Genomic DNA, 12,555 nt, shown 5'->3' on the forward strand with positions numbered 1-12,555 from the left:
TATGTATTTTGATCCTACATGGGTCCAAAATAATTGTCTATGGTCAGATTCTTTTTTCTTAAGTTTGCTTATTTCCCCAGCCTGTGACATGATTTTAAGTCTTTGTAAAGTGGGGCTCTGCTTCCAGGGTGGAGGACACTTTCCCAAGCTTTTGAGGGTTTCTGCAACTGTTTTCAGGGACTTCCTCTACCCTCTCTGTGCCACCCCCCCCCCCAGCAGGTACCTCAATTCCTTCAAGCTCTTATGAGAGGCTTTGCCTGCTTTCCTTATCTGTGATCTGGTCTGTGAATGTCCACAAGCACTCCCCTCTACTCTAGAACTATGAGGAGAGTCCTTGCTCTAATATGGCAGTATGGGACCCCAGATTGTGACCTGGATCTGAGTGTAGACAAAGCAACAGAATCCTGCTCCAGTAGTAGCAGAGAGAGCTCTGAATTCTTCTCCAACCCCTTTACTGTCCATAGACTGAGCACTCTGGAAGCATTTGCTGTGTGGCTCCACAGACCTGCTTCTGGTTCCGAGGGCCCAGGCTGTGCTGAGGCCTGCTCTGCTCTGGGATCCACACTCAATCTAGTGTGGTAGAGTTTTCCCACTGACCCTTCAAGTTATCATAGTCAGTCACTGGTTTGAGAGGTATGGAAACTTCCCCACTGCCACAGACTGAGGTGTCCCTCAGGATGCAGGAGACCCCTGGGCTGTGTCCAGATGACTGGAGCTGGTTTGCTCTTGGTGACCATTAAGACCCAGGCTGTGCTGTGGTCCTTTCCAATCCTGGTGGAACAGACCCTTCCCAAGGATCTTTCAAGTTGTCTTGGACTGGAAAATTATTTCACTCAGTCTTTGTCTTGGTTCTGCCACTCTAGAATTTGGATAGAATCATAATCTAAAAGCATTTGGAATAGTGTTGGGGAGAGCATCTGGGATGTCCTGCCTTGACTCTGCCATCTTGGCTCTGCCCCCTGTTGGATACTTTCAAAGCAATTAGAAACAGTTAGTACCCTTCTCAGGACTGAAGTCTGAGATGCTACTGTTAACTCAATCATGTACTAAGAAATTTATATATACATTGTAAAACATCTTCTAGTCCTTTAGTGCCTTAATTGTATTCTTTTCATTTAACCTTTCTTTTTAAAGGGCCATTAGGAGAAATATTCTACTTAAGAGAGAATAAAATAATTTTTTTAGTCCTTTGTTATCTCCTTTTTATCCTCATTAACAATTGTGCACTGTGATAATGAAGTAGTTTTATTGATTTCCATTTTGCCTTTGGTATATTTAAAGAAATTAATACCTGACTTCTATGTTTACCATAGGTTCCTTTCAATTCTTTTTGTCATTTTGTTTCTTTCACTGCATTTCCACTTTAGAAAGTATTTTAAAATGCTCCTTTTGTCTGGAAAAAAAATTCTTCCTTCAACATTTTTTCCTTTCAAGACATTTTTCCCTCTTAAGCTATGATATCTTCAACCCATGATAATCACTTTTCACATTGGTCAGTCAATCTTTAAAGTTTAATTAGCATATGTCAAGCACTATTTTAGATCCTAAGATGTAAAGATAAAAATTGGAACAGAACTTGCCCTCAAGCTGGTTATCTTCTTTAGGAGTAAATATGTTCATAAATTTCTAAGTTATTTCATGCAGATTCTAAGCAATTTCAGGTAGTAAATTCAGGTTCTAGTTGCAGGAGGGTAGAAGAAGCAGGAATGAGAAAAGGTCTCATAAGATGTGAAATTGAAGCAGAGCTTTGAAGAAGGAGGTGAAGACTCTGCTAAGAAGTAGAGGTGAGGACAAAGAATCTTTCTAGCTTTGGGTACTGCCTGTGCAATGGCTATTCAATCAATTCAAATGGCTCTCTATCAATAACCTCTGTGATCAAATATGGAATCTTTTGTTTGACATTCAAAGACCTTTGTAACCTGAATTCTTTTCTTTCCAGTCTTCTTTCACCTTACCTATCCCCACATATATTTTGATCCATTGACTGGTGTCCTTTCTGTTCTTTGTCCAAAACTCCAGACAAAATCAATACAGCGATAGTAAGAAAAATTAATGAATTGTGGGGGAGGGAGGCCCTTGCATTAGCCATCTCTAATAAAGGAATTACATTCAAAATAGACAATAGAGAACTGACTCAAATTTATTGTACCAGGACCTCAAGATATGGTCATTAATGATAAAAATATGAATAGAGGAAGAAATTTAGAGGAAGAAATTCAGACTCTTGGTAACCATATAAAAATGAAAAACTAGTAAAAGGTATGAAATCTTATTCAGAAGTATCACCTTATATGCACTGAAATGCACAAATGTAGTAAAAGAGTGTTGTGAGAGAGTAGAGAAGATAAGACATTTTTAGAAGAGCTGTAAATTAGTTCTACCTTTAGGAAGATTAGAAAAATTAATTAATTGTTCCCCTATACCAAAATAAGGTTAAAATGGGTATGGGATTTAGACATAAAGAATGATACCATAGATAAATTAATAGACCAAAATATATTCTATATCAAATCTATGGAAAAGGGATATATTTTTGACCAAACAAGAATTAGAGCAGGTTATAAACTGCTAAATGAATGATTTTGATTATATTAAATTAAAGTTTTTGTATTAATAAAATCATTGCTGCCAATATTAGAAGAAAAGTGAAAAGCTGGGAAACAATCTTTATAACCAGGAGTTCTGATAAAGGTCTCATTTCTAAAGTGTATAGAGAATTGCATTAAATTTATAAGGTCCCAAGTCATTCCCCATTGATTAATAGTCAAAGGATATGAACAGACAGTTTTCAAATGAAGAAATTAAAGCTATATATAAGCATTTGAAAAAATGCTCCAAATCACTATTGATTAGAGATATGCAAATTAAAACAATAATGAGGTATCATCTTACACCTATTAGATTAGCCCAGATGAGAAAAAGGGAAGATGATCAATGTTGGTTAGGTTATGGGAAGAGTGGGACATTGATGCATTGCTGGTGGAGTTGTGAATAGATCCAACCTTCCTGGAGAGCAATATGAAACTATGCCCAAAGAGTGATAAAACTGTTCATACCCTTCAACCCAGCAATTACAATTCTAGGACTATATCCAGAAGAAATTGTTAAAAAAAAAAAAAAGGAAAAGTCCTACAGTTTCCAAAATATTCATAGCAACTGTTTTTGTAGTGGCAAAGAATTGGAAATTGCGGAGATGCCCATCAATTGGAGAAATGACTAAAGAAGTTATGGTACATGAATACTTTGGAATACTATTGGTCTATAAGAAACTATAAATGGTCAGACTCTAGAGCAGCATGAAATGACTTATGGGATCTGATGCTGAATGAAGGGAGTAAAACCAAGAGGACAACGTACACATCAACAACAACATTGTATGATGAACAACCTTGATGGAAGCAACCCCTCTCAGCAGTGCAGAGAGCTAGCACAACCATATTTGACAGATTATGGATTATATTATCTCCAACCAGAGAAAGAAAAATAAAACAAAATAAAACACAGCAAAAAAAAAAACACCCCTTACCGAATCTGATGAACACTTTATAAAAATTTTCTCTTATATAGCTCTTTCCCTTAGTCCTAATTCCTCATGCCAAAAATTACTAATTTGTAAATATATTTAACAAAATATGTATGTAAAATGCTTATCTGTTTCCAACTGAGAGGTGGGGGGGGTAGGAAGGGAGGGTGGAGGGAAACTTTGTAAATTGGAAATGTGCATGTACAAATGGCTTAAAATAAATAAATAAATAAAATTTTCATACCCCTTGATTCAGCAATCCTAACAACTTAGGGATATTAAAGACTGCATAGTTTATGATTAGAAAAAAAGTTGAAAATATTGCTCCATGATTTGGATGGCTGAACAAATTGTGTATGAATGTAATGGGGTGATGTATACTATGAAACTAGTTGGTTGTCCTTAGTATTTAAAGAGTATTATGATTACATCACTCTGCTGGGGTCAATATATAGTGTGTCTTACTGTGGCTAATCAGATCAGCACTATATTTGAAAGCTTTATCACAATCCACACACAAAAAAGATCTATATGAATATTTGGAGTGGAGGTGTCTATAAATTTGTGCATCTCATGTTTTATTTGAGCTACTTTGCTCATGCTGGATGATGTTCTGTGCCTGCATATCTCACGTCTCACAATTGATGTCAAAGTTTTTCAGTCACCCTGAGAGTATTTTTATAACATTTCTTCTGACCATTGTGTGAGTGCTTACCTTTTGTGGGTTCTCTGAAAAAGTCTTGTGGACAAATGTGCATTTGACATTTGAATAACATGGCCAACCCATTGGATTTGTACCTTCTGAAGAAAAGTAAATGTTTGAAGTTATGCTTGAGAAAGAGCCTCAGTATCCAGTACCTTACCCCAATGCCCAGACCAACTGTTCTTCAGACTCTTCCTAAGACAATTCAAATAGAAGCGATTAAATTTCCTATTATATATTGTGCATTATTCAAATGCATACAGCAATGAACTCAGCACAATGGCTCTGTAATCTTGAATTTGGTAGCCAGTCTGTTCCCTTTTCTCTCCTACACTTTCCTTTTGAGCCTCCCAAACACTGAGCTAGCTCTGGCAATGTATACATCAACCCTATATATCTGTTCATTCCTGGAAAGTATTCTGTCATGGTTAGAAAACTTATCCACAATATTCAGAATTTCTCATTTTGCAGTAACTGATGGGTTCCATGTAAGGATGATGTATAGTGTGACTGGTAGAGAACCTTGGTTTTCTTGGTGTTGCTTAACAGGCAAAAATTTCCTTAAGTCATGCACAAACTATCCCTTCACTTCAGTCTTGACTTTTGTTATCTTTTCAAGTTAGATAGTTTGCCATTGGCATGGCAGCTGACCTTGTTGCCGTTTTTTCATCCTTGAGGAAGGCATCTGACAACATTGCTGAAAAAACATCATGCTAAAAAGTATGGAAACAAGTACAGCCCTGCTTCACTCCATTGATGCCTGGGAAAGAGCACTGTCTATTATCCAGAACCTATGCAAGTATCTGTGATGGAGCTAGCATATAATACTGATGAACTTCTTTGGGCAATCAAATTTTGTCATGATCTTCCACAAGCCCTCATGACTGAAGGTGACAAGAGACCTGGATCAGATCAATAGGCATTGTGTACATACCTCTGTTCTGTTTCTGGCATTTTTCCTGGAGTTGTCCAGCAGCAAACACCATATTGACTATTCCTCAGCCCTTTGTGAAGTTGCACAGATTCTCAGGTAGATAACCTTTCTCCAGTAAAAGGATCAACCTAAAAGAGGTCAGAGGACTGGGGTTTAAATCTTGCTTCTGTGTGACCTTGACTACCTGTTTGACCTTGAGCAAAATATTTAACCTACCTGAATATCAGTTCTTCACCTGTCTAATGAGAGGATTGAACTAAATGGCCTCTCTGATGTCCCCCAGCTCTCTAGATCTATGATCCTATGTTTTAATAAGCAGAATGGTAATGTTGCTTCCATTTCTGTCTCCATTAGTTGGCACTCAAATGTCTTCTACCATGCTCATTTCCTGTTTATTCCAGGATTTCCTAACATGAATATACACATACACTTATATGATATGTAATGTTTACATATGCACATAAAACATTATACACACATGTATTTTTAATATCAGAGCTACATTTGTAACATATGAGAGTAGGGTAGGTAGTCATTTGCTGAAGCTTCTAGGAATTAGTTAGAAGCACATCTTTGTACACAACAGTAATTCTAAACAGGTGAAGGTTTCACTGCTGTCTAGGAAGGGTACAGTGAGGATCAGCCTATTTATGATCGGTACAAGAAGCACATTCCAGGAGGAAGACCTTGTCATAGAGGGTGGGGAGGAACTCACCAGTGGTGTGGCTCCTGGCAAAATGATGGTATTATTGTGGAGTGCTTAAATTTCAGGGCATAGCATGCCAGTCATCCTACCCTTTATGACTCTGATGGTCCAACCTCCTTCCTCCACTTAATAACCTATCTTATCATTTTTTTAAAATGTCCTTTGAGAGTCATAGATCCCATCCCAAAAAGTTTTGTAATAACTCAGTTTCCTAAGTGGATTTTTGCTGTCATTGAACATAGTTAATTTTTTTCAACTTTTGTACATGTCTTCTCATAAGTTAACATCAAGGGATACATTCAGTATGCTAATCCTTTTTTTTTTGACCTTGTGAGGCTAGTAGTAAAGCAAATAAATGTTCTAACAGTCATCCCTTCTTCTTGTCATATGATCAGTGGGTCTTTTTGATTACTTCTTTGTTGACATCTTTTATCCAGGTTTTTCTTTGTAGCTGAGTCTTCTTTCTGAATGATGTTCAATTTTTATTTTCTCTGTAATGTGAAGGCATTTTTGACCTCTTGGACTTTTGCAACTCTATGATCACACTCTGTATTATATTCTGATAGATTGTCTTCCCTGACTTACAGCCTTATATCACTACTTGTTGAATATTGGTATCAAAATGGTAGACTTTTGTCTCTGAGAGAAGTTTGAAATTATTAGAGGAAGTCAAAGATTTCTTGAAGATTGTCTAATACTATTCTCCTCCTCCTCCTGTTCCAGGCACAATTCTTTGTCCATTTGTTTTGTCTTTTCCAAATATTAATTTATTTTTCTTTCTTTTACAAACATTTTACAAACATTTGACCTTCTCCCACTCTCTCCCCCAACCCCCATCCTCCCCTTGGTTCTTTATCTTCTTTTTCTTTTTTCTTTTCATATTAAAGCATAGCCTTCTCTAATTGTTTTGAAGAACACTTCATTCTCTATGACTGCTTGGAGATTTGAGAAGTATTAGTCCCTTCACCTTCTCTTCTAGGAGATCAAGTTATCTGAACTTTGAGCATCGATAATCACAACTGGCAGAAATGGAGACATTATTCAATTAATGTTCATCACTGCAAATTCCTCCCTATCCTAAGTGGGATCATCATTACTTTCAATATTAACTACTACCTGGAAATTGTTGTGACAAACTCTTTTAGATACCTTTTGTATTTGTCATCCTCTTGAAAATAAAACATTGTATATAGTCAGCATAAGTTTGAATATCACCTCTACCACTTATATCTGTGTAACTTGGAGTAGGTCATTTAACTTTCCTAGGTAACAGTGTCCTCATCTGCTAAAAAATGAAGAGGATTGTTTTAATGTGTTTTAAGATTCTTTCCTATCTAGAACTATGATCTTTCTTAACATATTAGTACTTCATTATACCTTGACAGGCACATTCAACTTTATATTCCATTTGTCACTCACCTTTTCCCTGCTTTTTCTTATCTATTGTCTTCTCTTTTTCTTAACGTTAGCTACACAAACTTAGTTCCTCAGATACCTTCCCAAATTCAGACTTTCTTTCACTTCACAATTTCCAAATTACGTTCATAAGTCCTTTTCTTTCAAGCAGGTATTTATTTTCATATTCCTTGAAAGTCAGAAATAGAAATTTCTTTTGTAAAAGGTATTTCTACTCTTTAATCTCAAATGACAGAACTAAAAGTTATTGGAAGGTGTTATTAAAAAATAAGAATCTAGTTTGATATAAGAAAAAAAGTCTTAATAATTCATTGTTAAAAATTGGAATGTCCCTACCTCAAGAAGTAGTTAAATTAACCATCACTGAATACCTTCAAGCAGAAAGTGAATAACCACTTCTCAGGAATAATGGAGGGAATTCCTGCTCCAGGTATTTAGTATAATAGAAATAATCTGAGTGTCTTATTCTTATTATGGACTTTATTAATCTCATATCTAGTCAGATTGTACTGATTAATGCATCTTCTATAGAATGCCTATAACTCATGATCTTTGTCACTAATTAGGTACTTATATAAGGTCTTCAAATAAGGATATACATATTACATGCTTATATAAACCCTTCTGCAAGATAATATTATGCCTTATAATTTTTGCTTATTTGGCAGAATGTCTTCAAAATACATATTCTCAATAAAAAAGTTGTTGAATGAATCAATTTTATATTTTTAATTACAGTTTCAAGATAACTAGCTTTTAAAAGAAGAATAGAAATAAAACATTTTGATTTGTTTCAGGGTTAAAAATTCTCCTCTCAAGCAGTCTCCAGGCTATCAGACAGAGCTAGTTATTCAGCTTGTGTGGGTTGGTGGAGAACCACCACAACAAATAACTAGCCTTGCTATCAACTCTTCCTATGGCATGTATGTATAAATTGGGTTTATTATTAATCTCTTCATAATATAGCTTTATTCTCTCTTCTCCTTTTCTAAATTGTAAATTGATAATAACATCTACATTTTTTGTGTTTGTGTACTTCATTCTATAATAAATAATCTCTGATAACATTTCACTGACTTAAAATTAGTTGATTGATAAAGCAATTTAAAATTTAGGGTAAAATTATATTATTTATCCTCCATCACAGAATATTTCTTTTGACATTTTGAATAGAAATTCTAAGAAAGACTCTTCTTGTTCTTTCTATTACATGACTTAATTTATAACAGTCAACTGAAATGAAACTCAAATACAATGTTATATGTCTGTATATATGCAGATGCATATATATTTAATAGTCTGTGTAAAGTTATGCATATTTATATGTTTGTATATATAAATGTTTATATATATATATATATAAAGACAGGTTGTGATTAATACAAATAATGAATTTCATTAAGTGGTTACATGCATTCAAATTCACACTGTTCAGAGATATAATTATGTAAAATATGATCTTTGGTTCCAGAACAAGGGAAAGATATAGTGCTAATTCAAATAATGTTACCACATAAGAGAATTCATTATTCGCTCTAATTAGGAGCCCCCTGTAATTATTTTTGTTATCCCCAATGAACTTGTAAATACATAAATATGGAAATAGTATATTATAACACATAATATACCAAGAATTCTTGACTTACTTGGTGTGAAAACTGCTTCTACATTTCTATCTCACAACTTCTGTCTAGCTAATAGACAGAGAAAGCTGATTTAGAATTAGAGAGTTTAGGAGACTTTCTTGTGGTTTCAGCATAGTAAGCATCCAAGACAGAATTTGAATTCATGTCTTCCCAAATCCAAATCTATCACTTTTTCAGCCCTGCTGTTTTACTTTTCTAGTGTATTATTTAAGTAGGTTTTATATAGGACATCTTGCATATAATAATTCCACGAGCATGTTATTCATTTCTTGTACTATAATATTGAAAAGAAAGTCTGTTAAATGTATACCTTTATCTCCCAATCACAAATATTAACATGGACTTTTATCAATTCTTTTCTTTTTTTGAAAAATAATCTTTTTTTTTATTTTACCATTCCCAGAGTAGTTTTTGGCAATTGTAATGGTATTGCAATGGTTGATTATCTCCAGAAATCAGTGCTTCTCAACCTTGGCACCATTGAATTATATGGTTCTAATGATCCTTATCGACGAGAACCCCGATCACCTCGCAAATCTCGACAACCATCAGGAGGTAAGAGCAAAATGGTGCACTTCAGAGAAAATTTGAGAACTTTTAAATTATTCTAAACTATTCATTAATTGTTAAAGTTAGAAGACTCTGTGTTGAGAACCCTAATGTAATGATCGTGACCATAAATTATGAATTTTCCAAATATGCTATGAAAGCTTTTTAAAAACAATTGCCCTGTTGCTTGTTTTTGTTTACTCTTTAAGCATGACAGATAATCATTTCTTTTTTTTTAATTTTATTTAAGGCAGTGGGGTTAAGTGACTTGCCAAAGGTCACACAGCTAGGCAATTATTAAGTGTCTGAGGCTGGATTTGAACTCAGGTCCTCCTGACTCCAGAGACAATGTTCTATTCACTGCATCATCTACCTGCCCCCTGATAATCATTTCTGTTCAGCAAACATTCAATAAATTCCTATTCTGTGCAAGGTACTCTATTAAGAATTGCTATTAGGAAATGGAAATACAAAGACAAAAAGAAATAGTTCCTACACTCAAAGTACTTACATTCTACTAGGGAGTAAAATGTTTACCCAGGGAAGTAAATACTATAATTTGAAGGAGGATTAGAGAAGACTTCACAAAAGAGATGAGTCAAGTTGAGCCATAAAGAAAGACAAAATGTGGAGATCAGGAAAGAGAGCTCTAGACCCACCAACTAGTCTCTGCAAATATTTGATGATACGATATGGAACTCTGAGTTTAGGGAACAGTAGTTTTCCTGCAATGTGAAATTTGTGAAAGGCGAGGTAATAGAAAATTAAAATTATGGATATATAGTTAAGAGCTATACTGTGGAAGACCTTAAATGCTAAGAGGATTTATATTTTCCTAGAAGCAATGGTGCATCATTGAAGATTGCAAGTAAACTTCCTTTGTAAGTTTATTTGAATAGTTTTGTGTACTATGGATTGGAGGGGTAAAATGGAAAGCAGAGAAACCTATTAGTAAACTCATTGTAGGAGTCCAGATTAAAGCTCATGAAGACCTAAAATAGAATGATGACCATGTAGGTAGAAAAAATGAAATGGCTTTGAAAGATGAGGTAGAAGTATATATCACCATGTAAATATATTCACAAGTCCAAGGATAATTGGTAGGATGGCTAGGTGGTGCAGTGGATAGAGTACCAGTCCTGGAGTCAGCAGGACCTAGTTCAAATGTGACCTCAGTCACTTAATAATTACCTAGCTGTGTGGCCTTGGGCAAGCCACTTAACCCCATTGCCTTGCAAAAAAACCTTAACAAAAAGGATAATTGGTGCTTTCAGTTAATATTAAACTTATTTGACTAGGAGTCATCTTCACAAAGGTCCTTAAGTATAGGAGTTATTAATTCTAAATATAGGAGTTATACAGTATAATTCCAATACCAAAAATATCAGTTCCTTGGTTTACACTATACATTGATAATGTTTAAAAAAAAGTCACTGTTGAATATATATATATATATGTATATATACATAAATATATATATATTTAAATATCATTCCTCTTCCAAGATATATGTTTGCACACATACATGCACACATTCCAAATAATATTAGCTAACCTACAAGTATTGTAGTTCTTTTCAGTTTTACTTAAAACCAACCACTAAACCAAACCAAAAACAAACAAAATCCTTTTAGGGAGAGAAGGAAAAAAGAGAATTATAAGAATATTAATAGTTGCACTTACATTTCTGATCTATCTTTTTTGCTTTTTTTATTCAACTTGAAAGCAATTTGTTTCCCATTTTATAACTGCACAAGCACATTCAATAAAAGTGTCTTATCATTTACCAGTCATATTATTTTAGTTTTTTCATCTTTTAATTGCTTACCAATGTATCTTGATTGTAGCTTCTTTTAACTGTGGCATTTTTTGCTTATATTTTGATTCTGTGAGTTCATTCCAATCATTTAAGAAAATCATCAATGAAATGTTCTGGAATGTATGTATGACTTTCATCACTGTTCATTTATGATTAGCTTTTTTACACTAATCATGTAGCCTTTTAAAATTATTTGATTTGTCACACAGTTGTGTAGGAAAATTATATGTATAGTACATGTCTTTAAGGAAAGACTTCTTGTTTTAACTTTTTTTTAACTTTCATTTTTTTAAAGTTTTCAATTCCAAATTTTCTTCTTCCCTTCAGTCCATTACCCTCTCAGTGAGAAAGCAAGCAATATAACAGCCATTTTACAGATGAAGTCATACAAAATATATTTTCCTAGTCACCTTATTGTCCCTGCCTCCCCCCAAAAGCAAGAAAAGTAAAGTGGGAAAATTATGTTTCAAACTTGTAATCATAATTCATTAGTTCTCACTCTAGAAGTGGATTTCCTTTACATGTAGGTACTTTTCTTTTTTTGCAAAAAAGTCTCTTTGGAATAGAGACTTAGTAGTGTTATTGGTGGATTGAAGGGTATGAACAGTTTTTATAACCCTTTGGGCATTGTTTCAGTTTGTTCTCAGAATGCTTTGGACCAGCTTACAACTCCACTCCCAATTCTGTAGTATCCCAATTTTCATACACCTAGTCCAACATTTATCATTTTCCCTTTCAGTTTCTCAGAATTGTTTAAATTAGCATTTCTCTAACCATAGTGACTTGGGGTGTTTTTTCTTATCCACTCTGGGTAGTTTTTCTGAAAACTGTCTGTTTTTATCTTTAGATCATTTATCAGTTGGGTTTGATTCAATTTCCATCTAGTGGTGGAAACATTTTGTTATAAAAACTGTTTCCCAACATTCTACTTTTCTTCTAATCTTGGTTACATTGGTTTTGTGTGTATAAAACCTTTTTGATTTGCTATAATCAAAATTAACTATTTTACATATACTTAATGCTCTCTCTGTTTTGGGGGGGCATAAATTCTTTCTTTCTTCCTAAGTCTGACCAAGAAACTTTGCTTCACTCTCCTAATAGTGAGTTTTTGTATCAGAAGCTGAAGTCTTTGAATTTATCAAAAAACTAAATTACTGTGATCATTTACTGCTGTGTCTTGTGTGTGCCTAATCTATTCTTGTGATCCACCACTCTTTTTCTAAGCCAATACCAGATTATTGATAGTTAGCATTTTATAA

The 12,555-nt window shown here is 34.3% G+C and overlaps 1 protein-coding gene across 2 annotated transcripts in view; it reads left to right on the top strand.

Moving 5' to 3' along the window:
* The window catches only part of STXBP5 (syntaxin binding protein 5), a 195,148-nt gene that overhangs the window by 129,163 nt on the left and 53,430 nt on the right, over positions 1-12,555 (top strand). For both annotated transcript variants that reach the window (XM_074187788.1, XM_074187789.1), the window contains exons 17-18: positions 8,080-8,205; positions 9,332-9,483. In XM_074187788.1, the coding sequence (XP_074043889.1) occupies positions 8,080-8,205; positions 9,332-9,483 (278 nt within the window). The remainder of the gene's footprint in view (positions 1-8,079; positions 8,206-9,331; positions 9,484-12,555) is intronic.

This window comes from Macrotis lagotis, chromosome 5, assembly GCF_037893015.1.
Source record: "Macrotis lagotis isolate mMagLag1 chromosome 5, bilby.v1.9.chrom.fasta, whole genome shotgun sequence".
NCBI classification, from domain to species: Eukaryota; Metazoa; Chordata; class Mammalia; order Peramelemorphia; family Peramelidae; genus Macrotis; species Macrotis lagotis.